The following is a 17,618-nucleotide window of genomic DNA, read 5'->3' as shown; positions in this document are numbered from 1 at the left end:
ATCCAACAAACCCAGTCACACCAAGGTGGTACCAGTCTGCCGGGGATGCTTAGAAACTGAGATGAGAAAATAAATGTGAAATACCTAGTGGGGTGCATGGTAAATGCTTAGTAAATGGTTTATTATCAACTTGTCAGTGTGTGTGTGAGAGGGAGTAAGCGGGGGTAGGGGGAAGAGAGAGAGAGAGAGAGAGAAAGAAAGAAAGAAAGAAGAACAAGAAAGAGGAGGAGGAGGAGGAGGACGAGGAGGAGGACGAGGAGGAGGACGAGGAGGACGAGGAGGAGGACGAGGAGGACGAGGAGGAGGAGGAGGAGGAGGAGGAGGAGGAGGAGCTAGCAAAGCCCTGCAAATTAAACGGTTTTCTCTTTTCCTCCCAACCTAATGGCTCACTAGTGAATTGATGGCTTCCTGCTTGTCAGGGCCTGGGAGAACATCAAGATTGTGTCGGTTGAGTTGTCAGTCCTTTAGGGCACAAGGTTAATTGATGGGTGATTCTGAACACCCTTTAAAAGAGCTACTAGGTTGGTGCAAAAGTAATTGCAGTTTTTACCATTGAAAGGAATGGCAAAAACCGCAATTACTTTTGCACCAACCTAATAGCTAACCCCTCTAATGTTTGAAGCACTCTTGACTCTCCCTTAAGCCCTCACCAGCCCTGGGCTTCAGGCACCTAACCTACTAGCCTGCCCCGGACGCACCTGTCCTCTTCTGCCTTTCCTTCTGTCCTGCAGTTTTAGAAAACCCTCCTCCATTCCACCATCTCCTGTGCCAAAATCCTATTCATGTGGCAAGGTCCAGTTCACAGGTCACCTGCAACAATAAAGATTTGATGACTGGAATTCAGAGGGAAAAATACCTGAGGTGGAACAGGTGAGGAGGGAGAATCCTGATTTAAGGATCCCCCTTGACTATTAGAGGGACAACAGGTGGCTTCACTCCTACTTGGCCACTGTGTGTGTGTGTGTGTGTGTGCACGTGTGCACATGTATGTGTGCAAACACATGCATTCTAGAACTTTTCCCCCAAATAAAATAGGAAATAATACCTATAATCGTTATTGCTAACTAGCCAGATGTTATACAGCCGATCTTTTTCCTTCCCCCACCCCAACTTCGTATTGTTTATGCTATATTAGCTCTAACCATGATACTTGCTTTAGGATACATACAGTGAGTTTTTAGGGACTTCAAAAGCCTCACCAACGCTAACATTCTGCGGAGGATGTTGTTCTGCTCTTTGCGCCTCTAGGCAGAAGGGTGCTTTTGACAAAACAGAATTCCAGAAAGAAGCTTCCCTGTCTAAAAGATGAGTACTCTCCACCCTCTCCTTCCTGCATTGTCTGTACTTCTCGGGTCGAGGTTATTATTATTATTATTACTGGGCAGCATGCAGCTGATGAAGTGAAGTAGTGTTTGTTTATTTATTGATTTTTGGTCCCTGAGTTGGAACACAAGATCACCAGAAAAGAAACTCCCTCTGTGACTCATCCCAGGAACATCTTGCATTCCAGCCAGCACAAATATGATTCAAAGAACTTTCTGGAGGGCCCCAGTTATATTTTAGCAGAGGAACACATTAGCTATGCTGACCATCTCTTGAACGTTTTGCTTTTGGAAAGATAGTCATCTCTGGCCCCCTCGTGTGTCTTGTTTTTTTATAAGATCTTGAGTCACACCCCTTTTGAGCTGATTCCCCTGTAGTGTGAGCATTGTTATTATAAAGGAGTGTCTTCTTCACAGGGGTTACAGAAGGTACCACCAACTGGGGAAACATTTGGTCATGGTGGCCTAAATTAATGACATTTAGATATTCACATAAGCATTGAGACTTTCCAGGCCATGGCTGGTGTAGCAGACACTTGTCGGTGTCCTGCCATTTCCTGCCCAAACTGGCCTCTTATACACCAAATGCTACTTACTGCAAACATCCATGATGCTCCCTAAAGGTGTGAGTTTTTGGTTTTTGGTTTTTGTCTCAGGAGCACACTAGATCTGCATGCTGGGCTAGCTGGAAGTGCCAAGGAATGACTACATCCTCCAGGAGCAGCCCTTGGCCAGTGATGGATGGGGGTGGGTGAATAAACACCCCAACTTCCTAGCCTCTCAGTTGAGATGACTCTGAGGTCTCCCCAGTGGAATTGAGCTTCAGTTGCCCACAGCGGTAACTTGTTTGATAAATTGGCTTCCTTGCTTTCCCTGTCTCACCACTTCACTCCTCTACTGGTGTTGTCTGGGATCTTCTCCCAAATAAATTACTTTCAGTTAATCCTTGCCTTAGGATCTGTTTGTGGGGGAGCCCAAGCTGAGACAACTAGCTAGTTGAGTTCACCAAAACCCAACAGCCTCCTCTCTTCACTCCCCTTGCCCTGTTCATCACCATCATTAGTAATGATTCAGAGCACATGATTGGTGATGGTCATGAAGTTGCCATTGTGGTTGTAGCGCTGCAGTAGGGTGTTGCGCATGGGAGTGCAGTCCTTTGAGAGCCCTAACTTCTGCGTGGAAACCTGGTAAGACAGAAACCAGCATTTCAGGAGGTAGCCAGTTCAGTAACAGGGCCCTGGACAACTTTGGATGCTGCTAAAATCTCTGCACCAGGGAGGCACATACTCAGGAGGTTCGTGTTGGGTGAGCAATAAGTGTTTGCTGATTGTGTCTATAAAGGAATGAATAATTGACTCACATTCATGTCCTTCCTTAGTTCTGAGTGTTTAAGGGTCAGGGTCATGCCCCTGCCCCCTTTATTTGATCTCAGGTGCCTTCCAATGGGCCCAGCAAACTTAATCATAGTTGTAGGTTCTTGTCTCTATGGAGAGATTTCAAGACAGCTAGGAAGGTTCTTCCCCATGACCAGTGTCTGAAATGACTCAATTGTAGTTTCATTTCTTTGTCCATAGCTTTATTACTGGCTGGATTATCTTTATTATACCAATAAAGGAACATAATACTTCAGCCTTATCAGTCTTGCACCTCATTGAGAATGAGTTTATCAGCTTCTTTCTGGAAAACCCAATTTTGATGGGAGAAACCTAATTCTGACTATCCAAGGAGAGATTGGGGGAGCTGGGGGGTAGGCAAAAATAAATATTAGACACAGAAAGAAGGTACATTTAGATTTTTTTCCTGGGACTGATAACTCAGCCAAGTCACAAGGGGATGTGCTTGATGATTTTAGAGGCATAGGAGAAGTTCTGCCCAAATTTGGAGCACCTTCCCTAGGTACTTGCAGTACTCAAACTTGTAAACAATGCTATATTTTATTTTTTTTACCATGTCCTCACTGTGCTAAGAAGTTCCAGTCCTGTTTCTCCCTCCATCCTGCTGTCCTGCAACCAAGCTATTGTAGGTTACAGCATCCCCTTGTGGCCAGCTGAGTAACTCTCATTCAGTGTTTTCCTCACAGCTTTCCTCAGTTTCTCTGTGTTCTTTCACTCTTCTGTTATAGCTAACCAATCTTTCCTTTGGACCTACATGAACTTTTGAATCTTCTCTCCTTCAACTCTTGCCTAGTTACCTCAAAAAGGCTCTTTGCTTTCTCTCTCTCTCATCCTTACCATCGTCCTCTCCGCTTCCACTTCTTCCATGTTTTTGTGAGTGAGAAAATGAGCTTCATCACCACTGAAAAGTAGGAGAGGAGAGCTACTTAAGCTCTTGTGCAAAGGAGAAGGAAAACTGAAGGATATGAAGTGAAATTATGTGCGGTCAATCAGCAGTAACTTCAGAACCCTTGAAAGTGCTCATGAGTCCATATTCAAGATACAAAAGGTTTTGGCCACCTTTTCTTTCTCCCCCAGCCTTTCAGTCTGAATAAGAAACAGATTTGTGTATTTATTTGTCTTCCCACTATATTTAATTTCTAACATTGGGAGAGCATTGTTTTCTGTTTTCACTTCAAATGCTCATTTCAGCTATGTTGGGTGTTAGGTGAGTTTTTGTGGGCTGGCCTGGAAACCTTCCCATCAGGTGTAACACCAATCTTATGGTAAGTGCCTTCTTAGTTCCTAGTAGCTGATTTTTAAATGAATCTTTGAACAAACAGGGTTGCGAATGTATAAACCCATTCAGGTGCAAAGGGAGCATAGGTGATACTACTCAAGATGCTCACAAGAAATATGGCCGGTGGATCTGATGATGCCAATGGTACCATGATGATGATAGCACTGACAATGAGAATGATGGTGAAGATGAAGACTGTGTCGACAGTGGTAACAACAATAATGCTAATGACGTTGATGATGGTACCAGTGATGATGATGACAATGATAATTGCCATGATTTACTGAGCACTTTCTGTATGTCAGGCACTGTGCCAAGTACTTTACTTAGCTTATCTCCTTTAATCATTACAACCACCCAATGTGACAGGTTTTTTTTTAAATCATTTTACACAGAGAGAAACTGAGGCTGAGAACTTACTTGCCCCAGGTCACACAGCTAGCAAAACTAGGCAGAGCTGAAGTTTGAACCTAGGCCTGTCTAAGTTCAAAGCTTATACTCCTAACCACTCTCATAGGGGGCCCAGTGCCCAGGGTGAGGCTGACACTGTCTCCATGCCAAAGGGTGGCAAGGGATTCACATGCATTAGAAGAAGGGGAAAATCTGAACTCCAGTTCTTTGTACTTCAGAAATCTGCACCCCTTCCTTCCAGTGACCCCTCAGAGGGTCTATTTCTGGCACACTGGTCTCTGGAAAATGTCCTGCTAATGACACAGGATTATAAACAGTCTTTTTCCCAGAACAAAAAATTTAACCTTTGTATCTCAATCTAATTAGAAGTATTTTCTCTTCCAGAGGCAGGTTTTTTCCTCCTCTTTGTTCCACATTTAAGAGATTTCTTTGTTGCCAGAAAAATGTCCAAAAACCATAGCTCTTTAAGATGATAGACCTTGGCCCAAGACCTTAAACGTGACCTGAGCTCCTGCATGAGATGGCTGTTCCAGCAGCAGCACCTGAGGGTGCTTGGGGTTCTGGGTGTCCAACCGAACTGTAGGGCATTGGCCCAATGCAGGGATGGGCACTTGCTGACTCTCACAGTCCCCTGTCCAGGTGAGCGTCCCCTACCACCACCAGCAGCTCTTTATGATTTTCTTCTGTGATGCTGAGGTTCGCCAAGACCTGAGGAAGGCAGTTCATTCCTGTTAGTATCAGGAGCAGCCATCTCTAGAATATACATTTGTTCTTTTCCTTAGAGAGATCCTTGCATGAACATCACCCCTTCCAGCTGTCTAGGGACTGGCATTCTTCCGTTAGAGACTTGCTTCTTTACCTCTGCAGGAAATGTGAGCCTTAAAGGAGCCCTGTTAAAAGCAGATAATCCTGGGATAATATGGATTTGGTTAATATCTTGAGAATGCAGCCAAGAGAGATGGCAACCTGCCTACAAAGAAAGTGGTATCAGGTTGGAGGAATAAGAGATGCATACCTGGCACACAGTAGGTGCCCACATCATTTTTGAAAGAACAAATAAAAATGAATGGATGCAAATCTAGTTCCATACTCCAGCCCTGCAGCCAGGCCCATGTGGGCCCCCAAACCCATCATAGATCCTTTGTGGGCAGGCTGAAGGTAGTAGAGGCTTGGAAAACCAGGCCTGGGAGCTGGTGGCGTCCTCCTTCCAGTTACTCCTTGGTGCTCCCACTTGCCCATCCTTTGGGGCCCACAGCAATTCCTCCTCTGGCAGCTCCTGGGAGGCTAGGTTTGACTCCTCCCCAGCAGGCACCACTGGCTCCAAGGAGGCCTGAGTGAGAGTAGGGCAGTCCCCCATGTTACAAAAGAGGAAACTGAGTCCCAGATGTATAAAACAACATTCCAACAGTCATGAAAAGTTCATGTGTGTCCTGAATCTCTTCATTTCAATGACTTATCTATTAGATATCACTGAGTCAAGGCATGGGGGTGTTCTTCTTTTTTTGAGCAAGCTCCTCATCTGTCAAACTTTTTGACATTTTGTTGGTTGAATAAAGCCATCCCACATACTTCGGCGTTAGATGCTGGTTCCAAGAGAGATGTTCTAATCTTGGGTGACTGACTGTGCTTACTCTATAGCTCGTGTGTTAAACTCAAGTGCTCCTCAGCATCCTTTGAAATGTGAAACAGAGGCAACAGGTGGGGTAATGTGCCTTTAAGGAAGGAGAACAGGTCTGGGAGTCAGTGTACTCTATGCTGTGTGAACTTGAGCAAGTCACTTCTCCTCTGAGTCTCAGGTTCCTGTTCTTCAAAACAAGAGGGGTGGGGCCAGGCATGGTGGCCCATGCCTGTAATCCCAGCACTTTGGGAAGTCGAGGTGGGAGGATTACTTGAGGCCAGGAGTTCAAGACCAGCCTGGGTACCATAGTGAGATTCCAGTCTCAACAAAAATAAAAGTAAAAATCAGGTGGGCATTGTGGCACACACCTGTAGTCCCAGCTACTCAGGAGGGTGAGGCAGGAGGGTTGCTTGAGTCTTGGAGGTTGAGGGTGCAGTAAGTAATGATTGCACACTGTACTCCAGCCTGGGCAACAGAATGAGACTCTCCCCCAAAAAACACAAAAAACCCAGAAGGGGTAGGCTGGGCCAGTAACACTAAAACTTGTTCAGGTGGGGGCACCCTGGAAGTCTCCCTGGGCCCTGAGAGCTTCATTTCTCCTGCTGAGTTGTAACGTTTTCATTCTCACACTCCTATTAGAAAAAAAAAATTTGAACACTCCCCTTAACACACACACACATGCACACACACATGTAATTAGATTTATATGCCTTCCTATATTTATTACATACACTATAAAATAAAAAACAGGAATTAAAAAGATTAGATGATAAAACAAACATAAATAAGTTTTATGATACCTCAGGGCATGACCTTACCTCCTCTCCCTGGGAAGACCTTGGGCCCTCCTGCTGTTTATGGCCAGTTTCTGATGCTTGGCTCCACTTCTCCTATTTTTCACAAATATCAGATCAGACATAATATTTGTACTCTGTCCTCCCTAACAGATCTTCCCCATAGCCACTGTCTGTCCTCATGAAGTTTAGTCCCAGTTGCAATGTTTGTGGTCACTACTGTTTTCATAAATGAATTAGCGTGTCAGGGAACTCATCTCTAAAGCTAATCTGGGCATTCATATTCCCTTCAGAGGGCTGTGTAGACCTCTGGATGTAAAAGGCAGTCGACCATAAGGCAGGTGACTATTTTGTGTATTCCTCATATTTTAACCAATTTGAGACTACATTCATGTGGTAATTATGTTCACAGCTTTGGTAAAAAGGCCCTGTACTGATGTTTAAAGCTTAGAAAATTTAACCACTGGGGCAAGTAATTGACAATTATTATACCCTATGGGGAGAGAAAAACCAGTTGTTACCCAGTTGGAATTACTTCTTAGATATTTAGTGCATCTCAAGTCCCAAATGGTAAAACCATGTACATATAGAATTAAATGATGAAAATTATGCTTTTCTTACTTGGCTCATAGAGAGTGGCTGGCGATTTTTATGCAGAATTAGGTTAGTCATTGAAGGTTTGGTTTAAGTACCGAATGGAAAGCACAAAATAGATTCAGAATAGGGCATTAATGGAAGGGGCAAGATTCTTAGCAGAGGTCTCTGGGAAGTCAGCCTTGCAAGAGGGAGAGCCATCTCACGTCTTCCTGGGGGTGGGGGTACATGGGGAGACACTGCGGGGGCCGGGGGGAAGAGGAGGGAGTTTGGTGTGTTGATGGCCTCAGTCTTTTCTGGGAAGTAAGAAGGAAGATGGGCGATTGAGAAGGTCAGCAGACCAGCAGTCGTGTGCTCTGGCCTTTAGATTAAGGGTCGGCAACCTCACTGTACATTAGAATCACCTGCTGCATCCTATTTAAATCAGAGTGTTAGGGGTAGGACCTAGGCATGGTTTTTTTTTTAAGTTCCAGATTACTCCAATGAATAGCAAAATCTGAGAACCAGTGGTAGACCAGCACTTCTCAGACTTTAATGTGCATACACATCTCCTGGGACTCTGTTTGGGAGGCAGATTCTGATTCAGTGGGTCTGGGCTGTGGCCTGAGATTTGTATTTCTAGCAAGATCCTGGGTGCTGCTGCTGCTGCTGCTCCAAGGACCCCACTTTTAGCAACAAGGGCATCCAGGGGTATTCAGTCTTTTGGCTTCCCTGGGCCACATTGGAAGAAGAATTGTCTTGGATCACACATAAAATACACTAATGATAGCTGATGAGCTAAAAAAAGAATTGCAAAAAAAATCTCATAATGTTTTAAGAAAGTTTACAAATTTGTGTTGGGCCGCATTCAAAGCCGTCTGGGCCGCATGCGACCCTTGGGCTGCGAGTTGGACAAGCTTGGGTAGACAGTCCTACTTTGACTAGAAATAATTGATAGCTGTCTCGTGCTCCGTAGAAACCAAAGCTGTTGATATTTTACAATTGGAAAATGCATATCTTGAGAAAATTTTCAGCATGTGTTTTAAGATGTGATTGTTGTAGGCGAAGAAACTTACCTTGATAGATGGCTTAATTTAAAAAGCAAAATACTTGACCTCTAATTTAGGCTGTTCTCCAAGTCCTAAAATCCACCTATTTGTTGTTGCGGGCATCTAACACTGACCCATCAGAGTCTCCCGTGGCTGGTGAACGTGAGTGGCTGCCATGTTCTCCCATCATGGCACCTGCGGGTCTGACCCTCTGCTCTTCCGGAAACAAGAGCCTGGTGACCTCTGTAAGAAGAGCCGTCAGAAGTAATGCCACATATCTACAACTATCTGATCTTTGACAAACCTGACAAAAACAAGAAATGGGGAAAGGATTCCCTATTTAATAAATGGTGCTGGGAAAACTGGCTAGCCATATGTAGAAAGCTGAAACTGGATCCCTTCCTTACACCTTATACAAAAATTAATTCAAGATGGATTAAAGACTTAAATGTTAGACCTAAAACCATAAAAACCCTAGAAGAAAACCTAGGCATTACCATTCAGGACATAGGCATGGGCAAGGACTTCATGTCTAAAACACCAAAAGCAATGGCAACAAAAGCCAAAATTGACAAATGGGATCTAATTAAACTCAAGAGCTTCTGCACAGCAAAGGAAACTACCATCAGAGTGAACAGGCAACCTACAAAATGGGAGAAAATTTTCGCAACCTACTCATCTGACAAAGGGCTAATATCCAGAATCTACAATGAACTCAAACAAATTTACAAGAAAAAAACAAACAACCCCATCAAAAAGTGGGCGAAGGACATGAACAGACACTTCTCAAAAGAAGACATTTATGCAGCCAAAAAACACATGAAAAAGTGCTCATCATCACTGGCCATCAGAGAAATGCAAATCAAAACCACAATGAGATACCATCTCACACCAGTTAGAATGGCAATCATTAAAAAGTCAGGAAACAACAGGTGCTGGAGAGGATGTGGAGAAATAGGAACACTTTTACACTGTTGGTGGGACTGTAAACTAGTTCAACCATTGTGGAAGTCAGTGTGGCGATTCCTCAGGGATCTAGAACTAGAAATTCCATTCGACCCAGCCATCCCATTACTGGGTATATACCCAAAGGACTATAAATCATGCTGCTATAAAGACACATGCACACGTATGTTTATTGCAGCATTATTCACAATAGCAAAGACTTGGAACCAACCCAAATGTCCAACAATGATAGACTGGATTAAGAAAATGTGGCACATATACACCATGGAATACTATGCAGCCATAAAAAATGATGAGTTCATGTCCTTTGTAGGCACATGGATGAAATTGGAAATCATCATTCTCAGTAAACTATCGCAAGAACAAAAAACCAAACACCGCATATTCTCACTCATAGGTGGGAATTGAACAATGAGAACACATGGACACAGGAAGGGGAACATCACACTTCGGGGACTGTTGTGGGGTGGGGGGAGGGGGGAGGGATAGCATTGGGAGATATACCTAATGCTAGATGACGAGTTAGTGGGTGCAGCGCACCAGCATGGCACATGTATACATATGTAACTTACCTGCACATTGCGCACATGTACCATAAAACCTAAAGTATAATAATAATAATAATAATAATAATAATGAAAGAAAAAAAAAAAGAAGTGGCCTTGTGTAAGTTTTAGTCAGCCTTTTTGAGTTGCAGCTTACTCATCAATAAAAAGAGTCGGCAAGAGGCTTGAGGAGATGTCAGCTTTAATGTCCCTGCCCACCTTGACACTCCATGAGTGTATAAATGGTGTGCCTGCGACAAGAGGGTGAGGATGAGAACACCAGGCTCAGGAAGGCTTAGGCGTTCATTCGCGCACCACTTCATCCAGAAGATATTTTCTCAGCACCTACTAGTGCCAGATATGAGGTGGGAGACTATCCCCTGCTCCTGGAGAAAGAAGTAAATAAGAAATCCCAGTATGGGCTGGGCAGAGTCAGGACTAGGCAAAGTCAAGTTGGGGTCCTTTGGGAGCCCAATGAGGGTGGGGGATGATCTCAGAAGAAGCAACTTTAGAGCTGAACCCGTTAAGTCGGACAGATGAGCAGGCGTTGGCTGGGTGAAGGCTGAGGTGGGAGAGAGCTCCAGGCTAATGGTCAGACCCTAGGGAGACCGGCCTCTGGTATAATTAGATCTTTGCAATAATTAGATGAGGGGTTCAGATAACAGTTCTGTGACCCCATGATATGGTTTGGCTTTGTATCCCCACCCAAATCTCATGGCAAATTGTAATCTCCAGTGTTACAGGTAGAGGCCTAGTGGGAGGTGATTGGACCATAGGACTTCCCCCTTGCTGTTCTTATGATAGAGTTCTCAACGAAATCTGCTTGTTTAAAAGTGTGTAGCACTTCCCCCCACCTCTTGCCGGCCACGTGAAGATGTGCTTCCTTCCCCTTCACCTTCTGCCATGATTGTAAGTTTCCTGATCCCCAGAAGCAGAAGCCTGTATGGCCCACAGAACCGTGAGCCAATTAAACCTCTTTTCTTAATAAATTACCCAGTCTCAGGTATGTCTTTATAGGAGTGTGAGAACAGATTAATACACCCCAAAAGTCTGCAAGCAGAGCTACTCTCCCAGTCCCTCCCTACCTCCTCATCTGTCCTGGGCCCTGAGTCTTTTCCCCACTGTCTCCATACAGGGGGTACATGGGCTACATGGCGGTGAGGCCCTAGCAACTGGCTGCAAACCAAGATGGCGAGGTCTCCAGGGTCTCCAGCAACTTGCAGATCCAGGTTGCCTGCTTCCTACCCAGCCACACTGCCACTGTTTACTGACCTCCACTCCCACACCCCCAGGGATAATAGGGGCAGGTGGGATGGATGGGTGCCCTCATTTAAACACATTTGAAAATGTTTTGCAAAACACAAATGAAATGTTCTCTGTCACCTCTGAAGAAATTCATGCCCCCTGGGCTTGAGCATCAACCAGCTCTTGTGATGCTCCTTGATTTGAAGAGGTCCCCCACCCACCCTAGGCCCGAGCTAATCAGCAGCTTGTCTGAGTGGGGAGATGGGCCTCCACCTTCTCTCCAGTCATTATCTGGCTACTTGGCTTGTCCTCAGGGATACAGACTCACGCTTTGAACCCACGATTCATGAGCTAGTTTTGTATTCTTAGGGCATCGCCGAGGCTTCCAGTATGAGCCGCTGCAGCAGCAACACCCACTATGCTCCCACTGGATGCACCCAGACCACCTCAGCTGCTGACTCAGAGTCAGAGTGGGGTGCTTGCTGGCAGGTTGAACAGCAAGAGGAGGAGATGTAGTGAGAAAGACGGAACGAGGCTTTCTGGGAGGTGGGAGGGTGCATGATGAAGGCCAAGTTCATGTTCCTTTGCCTGGGTGTCCCAGGGCCAGCGCCATACTTGGTGGGGACTAGGTGGAGGCAGGCAAGCCTGTCTCAGGGCCAGCAGCTCTCTAGGGAAAAGCCCAGGGCTACTCTCGGGCCTGCTTTGGCTGAGTAGTCAGGCAGATCTGGAGCTGTCCTGTTGAAGGAGGTGGAAGTGAGGTTTGGGCCAGGGGTTTTTCCCCTCTGCCCTGAGATCCTGCATACTGCTCCCTTCCACCCACACCTTGGCCTGTCCTCTGTCCTTCATCCCACTGGGCCTCAGCCTTTTTCCCAGAGACTTGAGTCACAGCAGGGGATGCAAGGGCCTCTCTAGCTCATTGGTGCTGAGATGCCCTCCAACCCATGTGACATCTGTCTCTGGAAGGCAGGCTGGGGATAGGTGAGTAACCAGAAGTAGGCTGAGAGGATGGAGGCCCCTCAAGCCCTCCAGTAACAGAACCATAGCCACTCCGGGCTGCAGTCCCCAAGGACAGGAGGAACTCCGGTGACCAGAGGGACAGACGAGGCCCCTTGTGGGGGAAAAAAGAACAACAGTTCAATGACTTTACTGGGAAGGACGTGGCCTCCGCTTTGAAGAAATGTGATGCTCACGTACTATTGCCTGCATGCCTCTGCGGGCACGTGCACTCGGTGTTGAAGGAGAGGCTGTGGGGACTGCTTTTGCCAGGAAACAAAATGCATGGAGGGGCGTGGCCTTCGCAGCTCTCCCAGTCGAAGGGAAGCCTGGGAAGCCCAGCCTTTATGTACCTTTAAGATAGTTATTTAATCTCCCTGTGGAATCAGTTTTTCCACCAACAAGATGGGCATAATTGTAAGACCCCTCTGGCTGGGTTGTTCTCAACAGAGGGCGTGGCAAATGGTAGATGCTCAGTGAGTTGTAGCTCTTGCCATCCATGGGAGGAACAGGGGCCTGAGGGAGGCTGCCTGGCCTGGCAAAGTCCTCTTTTCACTTTCTGAGCAGGACTGTTCTGGGAATGTTAGCAGGCCTAGACCAAAGCCAGGCAGGGAGGAGATTGAGGTTTCACAGGAAATGATGAGAGCTGGTACCTAAGCTGAAGGTGTGTGCAAGGAGCAGGTGGAGGAGGCATCCAGAAGTTTGTCTTCTTTCCTTTGGGAGGGGATTGAGAGAAGCAGACAGGGAGGGAGAGAAGCTGCCATTTCTGCAAGGGTGGACAGATGCAGCTGTTATGAGAAAGCTGTCTCACAGCTGGATAATCCTAACCCCACAGGAAGACCAAATGTGGCACAGAACATGTCTTGACTTCTGTAGCTGCCCTTGTCCTCACCAGTCCTACTGCAGCTTCCCTTCAGCCTTTTCTTACCCTTCCCCAAGGGTTCTGGCCACTGTGAGGGACAAGGATCTGGCCTTAGGTTCTCAGGGCCTTCATAGGGCTTTGTGCAAGTGGCCAACAAATATTTGTCCTGCTGATGTGGATGCCTCTCCTGGCATAACGTTGATGCCTTTGCATGCTAGCAAATCTCTGATCAAAGATGTGTTGCCTCCACTAGAGTATAATGTCCATGAAAACAAGAACCTCGTCTGTTTCACTCAGGATGAGTGGATGAATGAATTCATACATGCATGCATGAATGAATGGTGTATTAGAGGCCAGGTGCAGTGGCTCACACTTGTAATCCCAGCACTTGGGAGGCCGAAGCAGGAGGATCACTTGAGGCCAGGAGTTCAAGATGACCCCGGACAACATGGTGAAACCCCATCTCTACTAAAAATACAAAAATTAGCTGGGCATGGTGGTGTGCACCTGTAGTCCCAACTACTCGGGAGGCTGAGGCAGAAGAATCACTTGAATCCAGGAGGCAGAGGTTGCAGTGAGCCAAGATCGTGCCACTGCGCTCCAGCCTGGGCTGCAGAGCAGGACTCCCTCTCACAAAAAAAAAAAAAAAAAAAAAAAAAAAAAGGCATGTTAGAGGCATGGCGTCTTCTGGGCTGAATCAGGATTCACTTATAAATAACCAGACCCTTCAGCTAGGGCAAGCCCCCTCAGCCTCCCTGGGGCCAGGCTGCCTCCCAACTCTGTCCCAAGGGGGTTACTGGCCAGCATGCTGGGTCACCTCATGGCTTCCAGAGGGAGACACGCTCTGGATCCTGCCAAAGGTGTGGCCCACCAGTCATTCTCCACAAAGTTGTTTGCACAGCATCCTTTCCCTCCCCGCCTCTCCTCCTGCCTCAGAGAAACTCCTTGTTCTGTGCATATGACACATTCTGATTGCCTGGAAATACCACAGAGTTGTTCATTTGTTAAAGCTGCCTTACTGTAGTGAGACATCATTTGTTTATTTCTTTTCTTTTTTTTTTTTTTTTTTTAAAGGAGTCTCACTCTGTCACCCAGGCTGGAGTGCAGTGATGCGATCTCGGCTCACTGCAACCTCTGCCTCCTGAGTTCAAGCCATTCTCCTGCCTCAGCCTCCCGAGTAGAGTAGCTGGGACTACAGGCGCGTGACATCATGCCCAGCTAATTTTTGTATTTTTAGTAGAGATGGGGTTTCATCATGTTGGCCAGGCTGGTCTCGAACTCCTGACCTCAAATGATCTGCCCACCTCAGCCTCCCAAAGTGCTGGGATTACAGGCATGAGCCACCGCACCCGGCCTCGTTTGTTTATTTCTAGCCCCATGGTGTGCTGGGCCACCTCTCTTTCTTTGGAGGTTGTGTTGGTAATTTCGGGGTGAGGAGAGGAGGACAAGCTGACCACAGGACTAAAGTCTAGGCAGTTGGGATAGATGAGGTAAAAAATCTCAGTTGCCCAAGGCCTGCCCAGTGAAACTGAGGATTATTGAATTATTATTGAGCCCAACCAGACTCCAAGGCTGCTCAGATCCCTGAGTTAGACATGGTGCCTGCCTTCTCCATGGTAACGAGGCCAAATATGGACAGGTTTCCATGGAGAGCCCTATTGCATCTGCAGCCCTGCTTCCACCAGGAAGCACACGCACTAGGTGCCTTTGGCCTCTGAGGATGTGGCCAGAGGTCTGTGGGAGGTGCCAAGGACATTGAGAAAGTGTGCCTGACCTTTGAGGATTTTCGTTTCCAACAAGTGTTCCATCTCCCCAGCCCTGGGCTCACCAATGCCCTCTTCCTCTTGGCAGCTAGATATTAGGAGGGGCCACAGATCAGATAGATGAGCTGATTGGGGAAGAGACAGTGGACCCAATGACCATTCATGCAAGTCATCATCGATCTTCACCTTGCCCTGGGGAATGGATTTTGCTGTTACTGGGAGAAATGGGAATGTCATTGGTCAGAGGGAGACAGAGAGACAACCGTAATGACCCTTGTGTAAATGGACTGCTCTTCCTTATCAAACCTCTTTTGGAAGAATGATTGCTACAGAGTATTTAAAATGCCGTTTTCCATAGTCATAGCATATTCAAATGTGACAAGGCATTATTTTTTTCCTTAAAGGAAAGTAAGTCTTCACTGCTTATTTGAATTTGAACAAGTCAAATTTCGGCATATCTTAACTGTCTGACATAGCAACTTGGACTGAAACTTCATTTTTGTTGAAGGCTAAACATATAAGCTGAGAATTAGGCTTTAAAAATGCCCGGTTTAACCTCACTTGGCTATTTACTGATTACACCATCTGCATTTATAGCTTAATCATCTGTTAAATTGGGGTTCTCCACGCACACATGATCATGTGGTTGTGTTTGTATATATTAGGAGATATCTATAACCTGAACATATACATAGAGAGATGGGTTATGCTCCCTGGTTAACTAAAATGTGGAAACTTTCTAAAGATGTGAGAGAGCTCTTAAGGCAATTATAAATAGTCTTTTAAGGAAGATTCATATTGTATGTTCTGTGTTGCAGGCCAAGTGGCATCAGAGCTGAGTGATGGATGACCTGCAGTCCCAGAACCTTTCCATGGACATGACCGACTCCCCTCCTACCTTGGCTAATAATAGACTGGAGAATGGCATGGCTCAGCTGATCACCACCGAAGCCTGGAACATCAACTCCACTGACCTGGTAAAGAAGGCCCTGGTGACCGTGCCAGCCCCATCCATTCTGAATCCCCCTGCCGAGTCTCAGAGTGGCATGGCTCTGAAGGTGGCGGCCACTGTGTTGCAGCCCCTGTGCCTCGGGGAGAGCCCAGTGGTGATGCCCATTCACATGCAGGTGGAGGGAAGCTCCGCACCAGAGCTCAATCCCAATGGCAATGCCACCTACGTCATGACCACCCAGGGCCCCGTGCAACTGCCTGTGGTGCTGGAGCAGCACGTCTTTCAGCACCTCAACTCCCCTCTGGTCCTGCCGCAGGAGGCCCCATGCTCCTCCAGTACCATCCACAACAACCTCTTCCAGGGAGCGGAGGACCCCGAGGCCCAGCCCCAGCTCCTGGACCTGAGGATCCCCAGCCAGCCGCAGGAGCCCACTTTGCCATTTGAAGCTGTGCTCCAGAATTTGTTTCCCTCCCAGGGCACTCTCGGGCCCCCACCCTGTCAGCCTCCTCCTGGCTATGCCCCCGTGCCTCCCCAGCCTTTTAGCTCCCCCTTGTCCCCCCTGGTCCCACCAGCCACCCTCTTGGTGCCGTATCCTGTAATCGTCCCCTTGCCTGTGCCAGTCCCTATTCCCATCCCCATTCCGGTGCCTCAGAGTTCTGAATCCAAGTTCAGCTCCAGTTTCCCCAAGCCACCATCTTCCTTCGGCCTGCACCCCTTTAAAGGCACCCAGACCCCTCTGGAAAAAGATGAACTGAAGCCCTTTGACATCCTCCAGCCTAAGGAGTACTTCCAGTTCAGCCGCCACACGGTCATTAAGATGGGAAGTGAGAACGAGGCCCTGGATCTCTCCATGAAGTCAGTGCCCTGGCTCAAGGCTGGCGAAGTCAGTCCCCCAATCTTCCAGGAAGATGCAGCCCTAGACCTGTCAGTGGCAGCCCACCGGAAATCCGAGCCTCCCCCTGAGACACTGTATGACAGTGGTGCATCAGTGGACAGCTCAGGTCACACAGTGATGGAGAAACTTCCCAGTGGCATGGAAATTTCTTTTGCCCCTGCCACATCCCATGAGGCCCCAGCCATGATGGATAGTCACATCAGCAGCAGTGATGCCGCTACCGAGATGCTCAGCCAGCCCAACCACCCCAGCAGCGAGGTCAAGGCTGAAAATAACATTGAGATGGTGGGCGAGTCCCAGGCGGCCAAGGTCATTGTCTCTGTCGAAGATGCTGTGCCTACCATATTCTGTGGCAAGATCAAAGGCCTCTCGGGGGTGTCCACCAAAAACTTCTCCTTCAAAAGAGAAGACTCCGTGCTTCAGGGCTATGATATCAACAGCCAAGGGGAAGAGTCCATGGGAAATGCAGAGCCCCTTAGGAAACCCATCAAAAGCCGGAGCATAAAGTTAAAGAAAGTGAACTCCCAGGAAATACACATGCTCCCAATCAAAAAACAACGGCTGGCCACCTTTTTTCCAAGAAAGTAAATAACGGCTTTTTAAAATTTGTATGATTATAATATGGGGAAAGGTGCATTGGTTTTATAAAAAGTCATTTAAAACAAATTATCTTTGTTAATTATTTTGGGGAGTAGTTGGGAAATGGAAAGGTGAATTGGCTCTAGAGGCCCTGTATGCTAGTATCATTTTCTTTTTTAATTTTTGACTTTTCACAAATGAGTAAATAAGAGCAACCTATTTTTCAAGCAGATTGCACATTTTTTGCAGCTTTAATGGAATATTGGGTGAATTAGAGGGGTAAAAAAAGCTATTTTCATTGCCACAAAGTGCTTTGATGATGTAATACCTAATAAAGGGTAGGATGACTATTTCACAATAAATGTTTGTTTGCACTAA

At 46.7% G+C, this 17,618-nt stretch overlaps 1 protein-coding gene across 2 annotated transcripts in view; it reads left to right on the top strand.

Moving 5' to 3' along the window:
• RAI2 (retinoic acid induced 2) overlaps positions 1–17,618 on the top strand; it is a 62,773-nt gene extending 45,155 nt beyond the window's left edge. For both annotated transcript variants that reach the window (XM_054473067.1, XM_054473069.1), the window contains exon 2: positions 15,633–17,618. In XM_054473067.1, the coding sequence (XP_054329042.1) occupies positions 15,657–17,249 (1,593 nt within the window). In that variant the 5' untranslated portion in view covers positions 15,633–15,656 and the 3' untranslated portion in view covers positions 17,250–17,618. The remainder of the gene's footprint in view (positions 1–15,632) is intronic.

The sequence above is a fragment of the Pongo pygmaeus genome, chromosome X (genome assembly GCF_028885625.2).
Source record: "Pongo pygmaeus isolate AG05252 chromosome X, NHGRI_mPonPyg2-v2.0_pri, whole genome shotgun sequence".
Classification (NCBI taxonomy): domain Eukaryota; kingdom Metazoa; phylum Chordata; class Mammalia; order Primates; family Hominidae; genus Pongo; species Pongo pygmaeus.
Note: the sequence above shows the minus strand (reverse complement) of the source record. Positions and strands in the feature narration are given on the sequence as shown.